This window comes from Psammomys obesus, unplaced genomic scaffold (assembly GCF_907164565.1).
Source record: "Psammomys obesus unplaced genomic scaffold, mPsaObe1.curated_primary_1811, whole genome shotgun sequence".
Taxonomy (NCBI): domain Eukaryota; kingdom Metazoa; phylum Chordata; class Mammalia; order Rodentia; family Muridae; genus Psammomys; species Psammomys obesus.
Window position 1 is genome coordinate 1973662 of NW_026592732.1, and position 16415 is coordinate 1990076.

At 52.9% G+C, this 16415-nt stretch overlaps 2 protein-coding genes across 3 annotated transcripts in view; one reads left to right on the forward strand and one right to left on the reverse strand.

Moving 5' to 3' along the window:
* Positions 1 to 8772, forward strand: part of Ccdc61 (coiled-coil domain containing 61) — a 19274-nt gene extending 10502 nt beyond the window's left edge. For both annotated transcript variants that reach the window (XM_055615656.1, XM_055615657.1), the window contains 10 exons: positions 868 to 1032; positions 5662 to 5869; positions 5953 to 6035; positions 6377 to 6543; positions 6637 to 6712; positions 7104 to 7246; positions 7333 to 7411; positions 7575 to 7635; positions 8318 to 8390; positions 8505 to 8772. In XM_055615656.1, the coding sequence (XP_055471631.1) occupies positions 868 to 1032; positions 5662 to 5869; positions 5953 to 6035; positions 6377 to 6543; positions 6637 to 6712; positions 7104 to 7246; positions 7333 to 7411; positions 7575 to 7635; positions 8318 to 8390; positions 8505 to 8602 (1153 nt within the window). In that variant the 3' untranslated portion in view covers positions 8603 to 8772. The remainder of the gene's footprint in view (positions 1 to 867; positions 1033 to 5661; positions 5870 to 5952; positions 6036 to 6376; positions 6544 to 6636; positions 6713 to 7103; positions 7247 to 7332; positions 7412 to 7574; positions 7636 to 8317; positions 8391 to 8504) is intronic.
* Positions 8773 to 9222: 450 nt separating this feature from the next.
* Pglyrp1 (peptidoglycan recognition protein 1) lies at positions 9223 to 14506 on the reverse strand. Its single transcript, XM_055615591.1, has 3 exons — positions 14198 to 14506; positions 10428 to 10549; positions 9223 to 9510 (listed from the first exon to the last, which is right to left on the reverse strand). The coding sequence occupies exons 1-3, from the start codon at positions 14452 to 14454 to the stop codon at positions 9332 to 9334; spliced, it is 558 nt and encodes a 185-aa protein (XP_055471566.1). The 5' UTR covers positions 14455 to 14506; the 3' UTR covers positions 9223 to 9331.
* Positions 14507 to 16415: the final 1909 nt, after the last annotated feature.

The following is a 16415-nucleotide window of genomic DNA, read 5'->3' on the forward strand; positions in this document are numbered from 1 at the left end:
TTATTATTATTATTATTATTATTATTATTATTATTATTATTATTATTTCGAGACAGGGTTTCTTTGTAGTCTTGGCTGTCCTGGACTCACTTTGTAGACCAGAATGGCCTTGAACTCACAAAGATCCACCTGCCTCTGCCTCCTGAGGATTACAGTCGTTCACTACTATGCCTGTTTCTAAGAGAGAGTCTTGCTATGTAGCCCAGCCTGGCCCTGAACTCATGGCAGTCCTCCTGCCTTAGCCTTTTGAGAGCTGGGAATACAGGCTGAAGCCAGTACACCTGGTCAGGAAAGGCTCTTGAGCAGCTGGGCAACAGGATGTCTGTCCTGGCGCCTGGGCTATTGAGCGGGAAGTTAGCAGTGCTGTAGAGCTGTGCTGGGGCGACACCTTGGGGCATCTTGCCATCGCCCCAGCTCAGGCCAGCCAGTGACTTCCAGGGAGAGTCTGGGTTGGGTTGTGCTGGAAGATAGCACTTCCTGCAGGGCTCACATGACAGTGTCTTCCGTGCAGGTGTGACAGGACAGGCGGTTGACACTGTCAAACCCCGTGTCCTCAGAATCCTGGAGGCAGAAGCTCAAGCACCTGGGTTCAAAGGACTGGCACAGGGGTGTGTGGGACAAAGAACCTAGAACCAACCACTTTCCCAGCACTGGGGAGGCAGAGGCAGGAGGATCTCTGAGTTTGAGACCAGTCTGGTCTGCAGAGCAAGTTCCAGGACAGCCAGGGCTATGTAAGAGAGACCCTACCTCAAAAACCCAAACAAGCAAAATCCTCAAAACAAGAATCAAGCTTTTGGGGACTGTGCATGCTTGTGTTCTTTAGCTCACAGACCTATGCCCTCGGGTGGTTCTGATCCCCTCTCTCAGGATTCACTACCCGCTGCCCCTCCCGTACCAGGGCAAGCCGGACCCCGTGGTCCTGCAGGGCATCATCCGCTCGCTGAAGGAGGAGCTGGGTCGACTTCGGGGTCTGGATGGCGGCCAGGACACTCGTGACACGCGGGAGACAGAGCTCTGGCACCTGAGGGAGCAGTGAGTCTGGGCTCTGTGTGGTGGGTTGGGATGTGGTGGACAGACCCGGTCCAGCATATGCCTTCTGGGGAACATTGGCCTTCTTTCTTCTGAGCCCCACCTCTCTCTGCCTTTTGTTGGGTGCTGGGGATTCAGCAGTGATTGACAGCTCTGGTTCGGCCTTCCTGGGCCTCCAGGCCAGTGAGGGAGATGCAGTGAGGGAGATGGGCTGGGAGGAGGTCCCAGAAAGAGGAACATCTTCAGCAAAGGTGATGTAAGGGCTGGAAGGACAGGCTGAGTGGTCCTCACCCTAGCTTCCTGGGGCTGCCTGGGGTGCCTCCCAGTGCCTCATGAGCATGGTACTGCATGTGGTGGGAGGAGAGGAGGCAGAAAGGGAGCTTTGATCAGGAGTTGAGTTAGGTGGGGTTAGGGAAGAGTGCTGAGACTCAGCATGCCTGAGGTAGGTCGGACTGGGGTGAGAGCAGGCAGGATTGGAGGCTTCTGGCATACTTACTGACTCCTGCTGGTTCTGTCCTCTGTGGGCAAGGATTTGGTCTCTGCCTGGAGGTGGCCAGTTCTTTGAGGATTAGTTACACTGAAAAATTAAGTATTATCATTGTGTGTATAATATGCATGATGTGTGTGTGTGTGTTTGGGTACACATACCATGACATGTGTGTGAAGTCTGTTCTCCCCTTCCGCATTTCCATGGCTTCCAGTTCACACTCATGTTGCCAGGCATGCATCTTGGAGTGGCAGGCACCCTCACACCCTCTCATCCATCTTGCTGCCCCCACCCCCCTTTGAGTCTCATGTATCTGAGACTGGCCTCCAACTGTCTATGTAGTCAGGGATGACTTTGAATTCCTGACTCTCTTGCCTCCTAGCCTGGTGTCCTTGGGCTTATAGGCATGGGTTATCAGGCCTGGTTTATGTAGTGCTGGTGATCGAACCTAAAGTATCATGTGTGCTAGCCAGCCAAGTCACCTGTGTGAGGGTATGTGCACATGTGTGTACCCACAGAAACCAGAAAGTGCTTATCCTCACAGCAGCCCTGGGAGACTGACATTGCTGTCATCGCCAGAAGTCCAGAGATGTTAGGGGACTTGCCCAGGGCACACAGCAAATTATGTGGCCAGGCTGTGCCTTGGATGCAGCCAGCACTTCTGCACTGTTTTAGGTGCCAGCCCAGACTGAGTGCCAAATTCTGCTAGAGAGGAACGGCCGTCTCTCGGGGGAGGGAGTACACCGGGTAGCAGGACCCATGGGTGCTGCTGGGCAGAGGCAGAGGGACCTTGGGAGGCTGAGGAACTTAGCCTCCATCCATGCTGATCCATGCGTCTGTGTGTCTCCCAGATTGGCCACAAGGTGGCGACCTCTGTTCACCCACAGACCTGGTGTGTGGGCCTTGAAATCTCTGAGCTGCTGGTGGCTCCCATCAGCTTCTACCTGCCTTCACCTGGAGGCAGGAGCTTGCTGCACAGACCAGGCTCACCTTGTTCTGTTGACCTCCTCCCTCTGTTCCAAGTACATGTGTCACCTCTTCTCCATGGGGAACTCCACGGAGGGAAGTTGCCCCACAGGGTGGTGATTCAGGCAGAAAGCAGAGGCCACTCTGACGTGCCCCCAAGCTTGTGTGTGTGTGTGTGTGCGCCTAACTAAAACAAACCAAAAACTATTTTTTCCAGTTAGGTAGCTGACCTCCTGTCTCTGCCTCCCAAGTGCTGAAATTATAGATGAATGCCATCATGTTTTACTTGTCCTGTTCCCCTTCTTCCATCCTTGTCTGAGGCAGGGTTTCTCTGTAGCCCTGGCTGGCCTGGAACTTCCTTTGTAGACCAAGCTGTTCTTGAACTCAGATACCTGTCTGTCTCTGCCTCCCAAGTGGTGTGATAAAAGGGATTCCCTACCATGTTTTGCCAGTTCTTGAGATGCTGCCTAGATTGATGTGTTATCAGGGGATGCTCTAATTCCATAATACTTCAAGCTGTTGTTGGCTGTGGTGAGTGTTTTCATGGCATGTCCCATGAGAACGTTCTCCTGTTTTCCTCAGGAGAGGTGTGATCAGTGCTGAGTCTTTCCTTTCGCTTACCTCTGACAGAACATTGAGTTTGTTCTCATCCTCTACAGACATGTAGCTTAAAATACTGGAGTAGGTTGCTGAGCGTGGTGGCACACCTTTAATCCCAGCACTTGGGAGGCAAAGGCAGGCGGATCTCTGAGTTTGAGGCCAGCCTGGTCTACAGAGCAAGTGCTAGGATAGCCAGGGCTACACAGAGAAACCTTGTCTTGAAAACAAAACAAAACAAAAGCCCCCCCTCCCCAATCAAAACCAAGCAACAATAACAAGAAAACATTGGCGTGGGTCAGTGAGATGGCCCACCCTGTGAAGCTGCTTGTCACCAAACCTGCTGACCTGAGCCCCCACCCCTGGGACCCATGTGGTGGAGGGGTTGCTTTCCGGCCCCCACACGACTATATAGCATGTGTGTCTATGTGCATACCCACAAGTAAATAAATGCAATAAAAAGAAAAGCTACTGGAAGTGTATTCTGTCTCCCTCTGGAGGCTGGTGTCTGAAATGGTGTTCTCAGTGTAGGCTTGGGGGGGCACCCTCCTGCAGGCCCTTGGGAGAAGCCCCTTCTTACCTCTCTAGCACCTGGCGGTGGCAGCTGTTCTTTGGCTTGTGTCCTTGCACTCAAGTCTGGGCCTCGGTGCCACATCCCCCTCCCATCTTCTGTGTCTCTCATCTCAGGTTGTGATCCATCCTGATAATTTATCCTTGACAGAATCCTTTGATCTCACTGTCCCATATCAGATCTGCAAAAGCCACTTTTTGCCAAATAGTTGAACATTCACATGTTCCAGGAGAAGGCCACAGATATCTTTGGGCATGTATTCAGCTCACAGATGCGAGCTAATCTATTCATTGCAGTAGGTTTTACTGTCATGTTGGCGTTGCCTTTGGCAGATGGAACTTTTGGGTTCCAAACTCAGCATATCATGTTGGGTTCTACGTTCTTGTGAAAGGGCCCCACTAATCTTTTCTGTTTTGTTTTCTAAGTGCCAGACACAGGACCTGGTGCTTGTGCATGCTAGACAAGTGTTTTACCACTGAGCTATGCCCTCACTGGGGGATTCTAGGCAGGGGCTCTACCACTGAGCCACGTCCCCAGGCCCTCCTGGAACTGTGGGGTGTGTGTATGTGGGATTTCTATGCAGGTGTTTTACCACTATTTTTCCAAGATGTTGCATTTCTTTTATTAGGAGGTAATGTTAGCATGATCTGGTATATATGTTAGTGGAAAGAGCCAAAAGACAGATACATTTTTAGAAAGACAAAATAATGTCTGTTCTTTCCCCTTGATTTTATGTCCTGTTTTCTCTGATGCTAAAAAAAATTGTAGTTTCCAAGGATAATAACAATTCTTTTTATAATGATTTATTTTTATTTTACGTACACTGGTGTTTTTCCTGCATGTCTGTGTGAAGGGGTTGGATCCCCTGGAACTGGAGTTACAGACAGTTGTGAGCTGCCATGAGGGTGCTGGGAATTGAACCCAGGTCCTCCAGAAGAGCAGCCAGTGCTCTTAACTGCTGAGCCATCTGTCCAGCCCCAGTAATAATGATTACTTTGTTCCAAATAATACCAATGCAATCACTAATGATACTTCTGAATAAAGGTTAGATTTCTTTTCAGCCTCTTTTGCCTTGAAGCTGTGTATCATACCTGATAAAACCCTGTGATTTAGTCACATCATATAATTCTGCAGCGTTATTCCACCTTTGATATACATTTATGTTTCTTTGAGCCTGCTGACTGTCCCCACTTCGGTGGTAGTTCCTGAGGTAGAAGGATCACTTGAACTCAGAAAATCAACACTAGCCTGGGTAATGTTAGCCGGAGCCTATCTCTAAAGTATTTTCAGTTTCGGAGCCAAAGCTGGACAGCGGGGTGCATGCAGAGAGATCCATTTCTCTATCTGTTCCCCCTATTCCTCCTCTCTCCATAGGCCACGCCTCTGTTTGAAAATTTTAAATATATGAACACATTATTTATCATTTATAACCCTTCCCATTTCTTTTTACAAAGGGGGACTTGGTAAATACATTCTGCACTGTTTAAAATAGTGAAAATCGGCCCTCGTCCCTTTTCATGGATGCACTGCACGATGGACACAGAGAGATTCAGCTAGTTCTGCCCTTGGACACTTGGTTACCTTTGCTCCTTGCTTTTCATAGCAGCAGGAATGAAAAGCCTTGTATATGTGGCATTTTCTTAACGGTCTTTGAACATGGTAGCAACCTAATCATTTGTTTCTGACTGGCAAATAGGCGATCTGGCTGGGAAAGGCTTGGAAGTGGGGGCTTGGAGCGGGGAGTAAAGCCAGTAGCGCTGGACTTGCTGCAGCTGTCTTTTAGCCATGTCCCCTTACTGACCTGTCCCTAGGGCCCGATATGTCTGCATGGAGGGTGGGTGAAGGTGAAGGCCCTTCAGCCTCCTTTGTGCCTCAGTCGGGAGTTGACAGGACCAGACCCCTCCCGGGGGACTGCAGTCCTCCTTCCTGGGGTGCCTTGGGGACTGCCATCTATGGAGCCGCGGGGAGGGGCTCACAGGGTGCTCGCTTCCTCACTCCCGGGCCCTTGCAGGGTGACCCGCCTGGCGTCCGAGAAGCGCGAGCTGGAGGCGCAGCTGGGCCGCTCCCGAGAGGAGGCGCTGGCGGGGCGGGCAGCGCGCCAGGAGGCTGAGACGCTGCGCAGGCTGGTGCGGGAACTGGAGCTGGAGCTGCGGCAGGAGCGCAGCCTCGGGGGCCGGGTTGGCGCCCGCAGCCAGGACTGCCGCCGCCTGGCCAAGGAGGTGAGGGGGCGAAGGCAGGGAGGGGGCCCCGCCACGGACCTCAGCCTGGTCTGGACCGCGGCAGTCTCTGCTTCCCTCCGCAGCTCGAGGAGGTGAAGGCGTCGGAGCGCGGTCTGCGCGCGCGGCTGAAGACGGTCAACAGCGAACTAGCTATGTACCGAAGGGGGTGAGAGGCGGGGCCGGGGCGGGGCCTGGTGAACTGTGGGGCGCCTAGAGAGCGGTGTCGGGCCTGGAGATGGACAGGTCTAAGTGTAGGGGAGAGCTTGAGGGCTGATTGATCGGATCAGTCAGGGAGCTGTTGCCGACCTTGATTGGCATGGGAAAGGCTTCCGGAGAGCTGTGGGAGATGGAAGACCTCGGAAAGAAGGGTCTGGCGAAGGGAAGCGGCAGGTCCTGGACACGGACTTGAGGGTACAGGAAAGAACGCGTGAGCCGGGGTGGGAATATTTGGGAAGGTAGAAGGTGGGCTAGCGGGTGGGAAGCTGACATCCCCCTGCGTGCTCCCAGGAGACGCGCCCTGCCAGCGCCGGCTCCGGCCCGGGAGGACCGAGCCTCGTCGTCCCGGGAGCGCTCCACGTCTCGTGGCCGCGCGGCCACTCGATCCTCGTCGCGGGAGAGCTGCCGTGGGGCCCGGGGTCGGGGCCGGCTGGCGCGCCCCTCGCCCTCCCCCACAGGTCTGTGACTGCCCTGCCAGCCATGGGGAGGCGGGATGGTCTAGGGCCGACAAGTGCAAGCAAGCGAGCCAGCCTCCTCCCCACACTGTCTAGGTGGCCGTGCGCCCCGTTTTGACCCCACAGCCTTTGTGAAAGCAAAGGAGAAGAAGCAGAGAGAGATCAAGATGAAGTAAGGCGGCGCCTGTTTACCACCCCTGCTGTGCCTCCTCCTCCTCCCACCTCTCGCCAACCCGCAGCTAAGCCTTGTTTCCCCCTAACTTCTCCGTGCTCCCACTTCTTTCCCCGCTCTACCTCTTCTCCAGGCGCCGTACTGACCTAACCTCTCCTCCCCTGGTCCCGCCTCCTCACCTCGTCCCTGTTCCCCTACGCATCCCCACTCAGCCCCTCACGTGGCCCGCCTCCTCTTGACCTCGGGCGGCCCTCCCAACCCCTCGGGTGCATGCTTGTTTTCACCACCCTCAGCTCTCCCCACGTGACCTCTGGCGGGCCACTGGCTCTGGCTGTGGCCGGTTCCCGTCCAGCCAGTAGTCAATGCACACTACTAGTCTCTGGTTTTCTAGGCAGCAGCAGCAGAGGAACCGAATGGGCAGTGGAGGAAGCGGGGACGGTCCTTCTGTCTCATGGTCTCACCAGACGCGGCCCGCTGTTGCTGTGACAGGCCGAGGGGACGCTGCCAACCGCTCTCGGAACCGCAGCTCTTCCGGTAACTGGCTAGGACAGGCTTCGTAGCTGCACAGGCGGTAGGCGGGCCCGTGGCCCCTGGGCATCATGCTCTTTGTCTCCCCCTAGTGGAGAGTTTCCGCAGCCGCTGCTCGTCGGTCAGCTCCTGCAGCGAGATGGAGGATTTCTCCCAGTCGGTTTCCAGAAGGTAAAGCTTGGAGAAGGATACTCTGGAAAGGGCCTCTTGGGAGAGCGAAAGCAATCTTTTGCAGGGCAATTAGGTGACGGAAACTGAAGTTCTTAAAACCATGAAGTGGGTCAGAGGGAGGTACCAAAGACGCTCTATGTCCTTGATTACCCTCTTTTCCCAGGCGTCCCAGCCGAGGCCGAAGGAAACCACCGAGCCCCACACCTTGGAGCGGGTCCAAGACGGTGAGGATCATTCCCAGGTTGGGGGATGGGAAGGGTAGTATTAAACCACAGGAAACCAGCCATCCTCTGTGTTCTATCATTCTCTTGTCTTGGGGGCACCAGGTTGTAGAGGGGACTCTAGATTGACTCTTGAAGCAGAGTGTATGGGGCCCCTGGTCCTGGTAGCCAAAATTTAGTGGCGTGGTATGTTGCTTTAAGATTTGGACTGCCGGTGTAGCTCAGTTGGTAGAATGGCCATCTGGAACAAGGCCCCGGGTTCCATATAAACTGGGTGTGGTGACATTGACAGGCCTGTCAGCTCAGCACTCAGGAGGTGGAGGCAGGAGGATCCAAAGTTTAAAACCAGCCTCAGCTACAGAGTGAGTTTGAGGCCAGCTTGGGCTACATAAGACCATGTGTCAAAAATAAAAATAAAAAAAAAAAAAGGAAAAAGATTCTTCCCTTAAATGGTGCCAGGTCCTCAAACCTGCCCCCTCCTCCCAGTGTGTGACTGAGGGTGCTTGGCTGGCCTCCCTGTGCCTCAGGCTTTGCCAGTTTACCCTCTGGAGGGCTCTTGTATCAGAAGGAGGCTCTTGACACAGTGGTGACCTGCACATACTCAGACTCATAACTACCAATGGGACTTGGGGGATAGGAGTAGAAGGGAGTTGCCTGACTCCTTTCCTGCCTTTCTTGTCACCAGAAGTCTGCCACCAGGGAACACAAAAATCACCAGAGAAACCTGGCCAGTTCTGACGGCTGGGTCCCCATCAAAGGTGAGCCCGGGGTCCCATATCTGTTTCTGCTGTTCCCCCCCACCTCATCCCAGAACTCTTTGGGGTGATAACAAGAGCAGTTCTGCATACCCACAATCACCTCTGCTTTCACAGAGTACAGCTCCGATTACCAGGGAGCTGACATGGCTGAAATAGATGCCCGCCTGAAGGCTTTGCAAGAGTACATGAACCGGCTGGACACACGGTCATGACCCTGGAGAGGTGGCACCCCGATTTCCCATCCTACCTGTGGAGGCAGCTCCCCTCCTGTGCTCCCCACTTCCAGGTGTGCGAGGGCCCGACTCCCCCACCTTCTCCCAGTAATGCATTCTAGGGGAAGAAGGTTTGTGTATTTTGTAAATAAATATGATTGTTTTTGGAACCCCTTAGCTTATGATTCAGGGGTAGGAGTGGAGTGAGCAGAAGTGAGGTTGGGGCTGATAATTGGCAGTGAAAGTGTGTCTGGCCTGTCTGGGACCACTGGCAGGTGGGCAGTGGGAGCCGTGTGTCTCCAGAGGAGTCCAGGCAAGCTTGGACATGCCCGGCTGTGTGAAAGGGGGGCGGTGGCGGCATGGCCCACATTGTCTGGTTCTTTTGAGCTGCTATGGGTGACACTGGGGCCTGCCTCGTGTTGATTCCTGGGCTCTCGCCTGAGGCCTCTGAGTTCTAAGCTGCGATGTTGCTCCTGAGCCATGCTCTCTGGGGTCTTACTCAGCATTGGGCCTTTGGGTTCTGCTCACCAGTGAGGGTGGTGTGAGCAGCAGGAATGGCCATAGCATGTGGGAGAGATCATGAGAGGGTCATGTGTCACCAGAGCTACATAGGAGCATGGTTGGTGCTACATCTTTATTAGTGGGTTCACTGGGCCGATAGATGGGGTGGGAAAGGGAGCAGGTGGCAGGAGGACTTTCAGGGTGGTGGCTCTGCAAGGTCTCAAGGTCTCACTCTCGGTAGTGTGCCCAGCCTCGGATAAGATCATAGAGCTGGTTGCCTGGAGAGAGTGTTTTCTGCACGTCCCGGTGTCCTTTGACCTCATAGTTGGATCTCAGGAAGCCCTGAGACACCCCACATTCCAGAAGATTCTGGGCAGCACGGAGGGCCCGCCTTGGGGGTAGCCGATCTACAAGGGAAGGGGCAAGGTACAGAAAGTTAGATTGGGGCTTTTTTGAAGGGCTGTGAATTGAGGAATGTGGATAAGCTGTCCCCTGCTCAGTTTTCTTCATCCATGAGAAGAAAATCAGGCACCCACCCTTAGGGCTGTGGGAGATAAAGAGTTAACATTGCCAAGTCACAAGAGGGGCCCTAGCATAAGGGACCCTCAGCCAGCATTGCCTGTCAGGATTGTTGCTTGGCCCTGGCCCTTCTCTGTCCACACAAGTAGCTGTCACCTATCAAACACATCTTAGGTGGAATTAACTGGTTGATTAGAGACAGGTCCCTAGCCCAGGCTGGCCCTGGGTAGCTGAAAAGGATCAACTTGAACTAATCTTGCCACCATCTCCCAGTGCTGAAACTAAAGTGTGCACCGTGTGATTTGAGCCCAGGGCCTGTGCATGGCTAGGCGTGTACTCTACGGACTGAGCTGTAGCCGCTACCCTGTTTTGCTTGCTTTATTTATTTTTGTTTTTTTTGAGACGCGGTTTCTGTGTGTAGCCTTGGCCTTCCTGGACTCCTTTTGTAGACCAGGCTAGTCTCAAACTCACAGGCCTGCCTCTGCCTCCCCGAGTGCTGGGAGTACAAGCATGTGCCTGGCTAGCTGCGACTATGCTTTATTTTATTGAGACAGGGGGGCAAACTCAAGTCTTTCCACCTGAGGAGTGCTGGGATTACAGCTGTATATTGCTGTGCTTGGCTTTTTGTTTTTTCCCTAATTCAGTGCAGATCAGCTACTCCCAACATAGGGTCAAAATGAACCCGTTATCCAAAGGAAAAAAAATGAGGTGTAGGACTTGTACTATTAGGCTTCGAGCTTATAGGTGGCAGAGCCCGTAGCCCTTTCCCCAGCGCCACCCCTAGCCCAAAACGCTGAGCACTTACCCATGTAGTTGCCCATGAAGGTGATGCCGATAGATAAGGGGTTCCAGGTGGGCCCTGTGTGGTCACCCTTGATGCTCCAGCCTCGGCCTTCATAGACATGACCATCCTCTCCAATGAGGAAGCTGTGAAGGAGGGGTGGAGCTTGATGAGGTTAGGAGGGCCTTCGACATCCTTCACTCATTTTCTACACTGTTAAGGCAACCTTGGTTGCCTCTGTTTCTTGCCAAGCATCTTCATAGCAATTGGTCCTCCATTTCACATAGAATCAGAGAGGTCCAAGGTCACACAGAAATCCTATGTTTTAATTTATTTTATTTTTTTTTAGATTTGTTTATTATGTATACAATGTGCTGTATGCACACCAGAAGAGGGCACCAGGTAGTTGGGAACCACCACGTGGTTGCTGGGAATTGAACCCAGGACCTCTGGAAGCACAGCCAGTGCTTTTAACTTCTGAGCCATCTTTCCAGCCCAGAAATCCCATTGTTGACCACACAACAAACCACTGTGTGTTTAAGGTTGGGATTCATTGTTTCCTCCTGTCTCCGCATGCCTGTGAGCTCACCTCCTCCCCTATCAGTCCCCTGAGGTTGGAACTGCTGCCCTCCCACAGGCTAAGCTTACAGTCAGGGACCCACTAAGTCACAGCCTCAGAGGCCCTGCCCCTCGTGAGTCTCTCCCCTTGGGCCGATGGCTCATCCAGTAAAGGCCCTTTGCCAAGCTGAGTTCTATTCCTGGGACCAACATGGTGACAAGAGCAAACTGACTGACTCCTGCAGGTTGCCCTCTGACCTCCACACAAGGATCATGCCATGTGCTTGCCTAATAAGCAAGTATAAAAAAAAGTCTTCAAAGAAGTTTCTGTAAAAGTAACTTTCATTTGCCTATTGTAATTGTCTCTTGGAGGCTTACTGTCTTCATCTGCTAACATGCCTAGTCCTGGAAGCTTTTAGCCTCTGTGCAATCTAATCTAGACCTAGAATCTTTTTCAGCCTCTCAGACTTACTGCTGAATAAGCTCATCCTTTCTTGTTTTTTCTGAACTCTATCTGGCTGGTTCAACTTACGAGCTTTTCTAGGTCAAACTCCTCTCCAAGTTGGCTTATTCAAACTGGCTTCTTTCAGCTTCTCTGAATTGCTTTACTTGGCCTCAGACTAACTCCAGCAATGTGTTCTGATCCTTTGCTCTTCACATTCTCTGGCTCATCTGTCTTCACCTACATCTAGCTTGTTCTCTCTTCAACTCCTGGTAAAACTGCCTTCTATTCATTGAAATTAGTTGCCACAAACTCAGCTCCAGTGCACTGCCTCTCAACTCACTGATTCAGCCAAACTACCTGAACAGAACTGACGAGAACTCAAGAGATCTGCACGCTTCTGTCTCCTGAGTTCTGGGATTAAAGATGTGTACCACCATGCCTGGACCTGAGCTTTTCTCTATTTGGACCTGGCCCTATACAGGCTGGCCTGGGGCTCAGGTCTGCTTGCCTTTGTCTCCTGGCTGAAAGGTGTGTCTGTGTTCCAGCCAGACCAGGGTAGCCATGGTGCTACCACAAGTTTGTTCTTGGTCCAGCCTGCCGTGGCTCTTGGGGTCCTCTCAGGCGTTAGGATCATGGATTCAGGGATGGAGGTTACAGTAGTTGATCTATGAATTCCACTCATTGACCAAGCCTCAACTGAGAAAAAATGTCCTGCCCCCCCCACCCCAGGGGGGCCACCTTGGAGCTAGACCAGCAGCCTGGAGTTGGATGATGGAGGATTCAGCTCTGCAATGCTGATGAAGCAGAGGATGCCGGAGCTTGGAATCCAAGCCCCTGCCTGCCACTCAGAAAAGCCAGCTCACAGCCTGCCTCAAGGAGACTGGATAAAGATAGGGACATGGGAACCTAGTGCCAGGCTCAATGGGCCTGGTGGCCTGGCAAGGTGTGGGTCTTTATGAAGGAGTCTCTTATGGAAGAATAGGTGTGTGAGGAAGAGCCTGTCTCCAGCACAGGGTCAAAAGCCCTGTCACTTTAGGGAGATCCCAGATCCGCCAGCAGCAAGGATAGAAGGGGAGCCTGCATGCCCTTTCATTGTGATGCTTTAACATTCACAGCACCTGGCCTAGGGGGAGGCACTGTGGGATTTTCCAGGGATGCTTGTAAACCTCAGCCACCATCATGACATGGCATAGTCAAGAGCTTCAGATAGGGGCTGAAGAACTAACTCAGTCGTTAAGGGTGCTTACTGCTCTTGCAGAAGACCTGGGTTCGATTTCCAGGACCCACGTGGTGGCTCGCAACTTGTAATTCAACCTTAAGGGGATCCGGTGCCCTCTTCTAACCTAAGGGTTTTTACACACACACACACACACAGTGTACAAACATACACTGAGATGCATGTGTACACACGCATACACACACACAGAGGGAGAGAGAGACACCAAACCCAAACCTCCTCTTACAGGTAAGAATGGAGAGGCTCGTAGAATGTGACTGTGCTTCTCTCTAAGAGTGTGGCCCACTTCAGTCTTCCCTGCTCCCCACCTCAAACCTGGGAAGCAACTCTTATGTTGGAGCCGTAGAATGATTAAAATTCCAGGTGGAAAGGCCTGAGGACACCCTCCAGGCTTCTGGCCCTCTGTGTTTGGCAGAGCAGTCAGGTGGACTGGGAGCCAGTATTTCCAGGAAATCCTGCAGGCAATTTGGCTCTCAGTTCAGCCTTAGAAGTCACAGGGTTCAGATGTTTCTTTTGGAAACAGGCCCAGGTATGGCACCCCAGCCCGCAACACTGAAAAGCAGCAGCGGCAACGGGTGTCTGTGTCTGTGGGGGTCCATCTGAGAAGTCCCCAGCTCCCCTGTGGTCAGCCAGAGGGAGCTTGCTAACACCTGGGCCAGTCTATGTACCCTGCCCCCCACCTTCTGTGGCTACTGTTTGACCTCTCTCCTCACCATGACCTTTCCTCTGCCCCTTCTAGAGCCATAACAAAGCCACAGGATCTGGCTTCTGTCACCCTCACCTATCCTGGCCCCATCCCCTTTGGGAGATAAGATCTTGCTATGAAACCCAGGGTGGCCTTGAACTCACAGCAATCCTCTTTCCTCAGCCTTCAGCTGCCAGGATTACAGGCTTGGATACCAGGCCAGCACAGCCAGGCTCTCTCTCTCTCAAAGTGTGTGTGAGTGTGGCTGTGTGTGTGCATGTATGGGCGTCAGGGCAGCTCAGTCATCAGTTCTCTCCTACTGGGGTTAGGACCTGGGTTGTTGGACTTGCCGAGCCACCCAGAAGTCCTTTTTCTGTGGATTCTTCTTCTATCACGAGCCCCTCCTTTTATGTCCTTACGCACCTAGGGATGGGTACGGTGCTATGTCCCGAGCCATGTCCCCATCTGGAACTCTGGCACACGGGAGACAGTAGCCCAGAGGTTCGGGGCCCCTGCCGTGTGCTAGCCAGTTACCCGTGTGTTTGGTATTAGGGCCCATAAGCCTCTTGGCTCTTGCCGAAGAGGGAGCTGAGCCCTGGGCATCCATTTCCCCTGTGGAGTCCCCCTGCCTTGCCTCAGGCAGCAATACGCCCACTGGTGGCAGGATGCGCAAGGCCCAGTCGGCCTGGTGTGGGCCTGGCAAGATCTGGGCCTCTAGGAAAGGATTTCCCTGTGAAAGTAGAGTCGGGGGTGGGCACCCGTGCCATGCGAAGCAGAGCCCGGCCCCTCTCAGAGGGGAGAAAGCCCCAGCCCCCACGGGAGACAGCAGACCTAGCACCAGGGGGCCTCCTCCAGCCCAGCGTACTCACTTGTAGGCCACGTCACACCAGCCCAGCGAGCTCATGTGGTAATGCTGCACATTGCGAGCCTGCTGCTCACAGGAGGCCGGGCTGGTGCAGATGCTGCCTGCTGTGTGCGAGATCACCACGTAGCGGACTGGTTGCTGCAGGGTCTTGGAGCACTCAGATGGCAGGGCCTCCCACTCGCTGCGGGGCACGACGAAGCTGCAGGGGGCTGCCAACCCCAGGAGGGCAAGGAGAGCCCAGGCGAACAGCATGCTGGACATGGCGGACAGGGCTGTCAGAGCTGCGTCCCAATCAGGCCCTGGGCTTGTGGACTTTTATCTTCTGTGCCGGGTGGGAAGTGGTGATGAAAGGCTTGCTTCATATCTAGGCAGGACTTCCCGGCAGCCCTCGTCACAGAGTACCCTAACTCAGCTTCCTCCTTTGTGTGGCATTCATCAGGAAGGGCACAAAGCTTGGGGTGTGGTTGTTTTCTAGAATTTCCAAGGCTTAGATCTCAATGAGAGCATTGAGTAACCTACCAGGAACTTGCATAGATGAGGGGCCTAGGACTTTGGCACAAACTTCCTTCCCGCAGGTGGGACTAACAGAGGCTCCTTTAAAAAAATGTGTGTCTTCATAAGGGTGTCATGTAGCTTGGGATGACTTTGAACTCACTATGTAGCCAAAGATGACCTTCAGCTCCGAATCCTCTTGTACGAGGCCACCTCCACTCCGTTGCAGATCCCCTTGAGTCCAAGTCTGAAGATGCTTGTCTGTATACTTAGCAGGAGGAAAATGGGCTTGGAGCCTGGAAGCCACTCCTGGAGAAATGGCAGACACTAGTGCTTCTTGTCTAGAGTTGAGTCCAAGCCAGGCTGCCTGCATCTGAACTTGTGGCATTTGACTCTGTGAGCCCACACTGATGACTTAACCTCTCTGTGCCCATTTCTCTGACCGCAGTATGGAGACCCCACAGAGTTGACCAGGAATCACATGAATGGACTGGGTTTTGTCCCTTGGATATCTGGCACATGAGTGTCATTTGAGTGTCATCTCGACTCACTTAGGTGAGCTCCTGTCTGTGGTGTGGGTGACCATAGCAGTTCTGTTCTGGAGAGAAGTGACTCTGAATGCCAGAGGCTCACAGGGCTGTGACCTTCATTCAGGTCACGTAGAGAGCTTTCCAAGTGCTCCTGTTCCCTTGCTACTCCACAGCTCATGGGAAATCAGGGCAGATTGCCTGCCTGCCTTGTTTTCTTTGCTTTCCCTTTAAATGGTTTTGGGTTTTCCTCCCTTGGAGCCTCTCTCATTCTCCAGGGATCTTTCTGAGTTTTCTTCGATAAACCTGTTTGCTATACTCAAAAATAAATTAAATAAATAAGACGTTTCTTGTTGTGCTCCAGTTGGAACTCAGGGCCTGTGCATGGAAGGTAAGTACTTTAAATGAGCCATGCTTCAGCCCCTCACTGGGGAGTTCTAGGCAGGGGGTCTACCACTGAGCCATACCCGCAGCTCCTTATTGGGGAATTCTAGGCAGGAATTCTACCACTGAGCCACACGCCATCCCCTCACTGGAGGATTCTAGGCAGGGGCTCTACTACTGAGACATGCTCTTAAGTTCTGCTTTGTAATCTTAAAGCAAAGGTTCCAGTTCCATGGATTTCTCGAGGTTTTTCTCATTGGCACTTCTCCTGGGTCCCCGTGGGAGCAGAAGTACACCACACACATGTTCAGTGTGTTCTGGTGTAGCAAGAAGATAAGTGTTTTGGGGTGATCAGACACAGCTAGCACACGCTGCCAGGAATGGTGGGACATTTGGAATTCACTGTAAGGGTCTGATAAGTGACTAAAGAATATTGTTAATGTTGAGGATGACTTGGTCAGAGGCCTGGTCTGAGCTTGGGACTCACAGGGCCAGAATAGATGTGCTGGGAGGCCACTGAAGAGAGAACAACATCCAGGTGGAGGGAGGAAGTGCAAGGTGGAGGGAATAGAAATGTTAACAGAAATGGTTCTGTGAGTAAGATAATGTTAAGATGGAGAGATGGCTCAGTGCTCAAGAGCACTGGCTGCTCTTTCAGAGGACCTGGGTGCTCCCAGCACCCATGTCAGGCCCTCACAACTGACTGTAATTCCAGCACCGGGGGATCTGACAGTCTCTTCTGGTCTCTTAATCGCTTGCACTCATGTGCAAGACACACACACACACACACACACACACACACACACACACACACACACA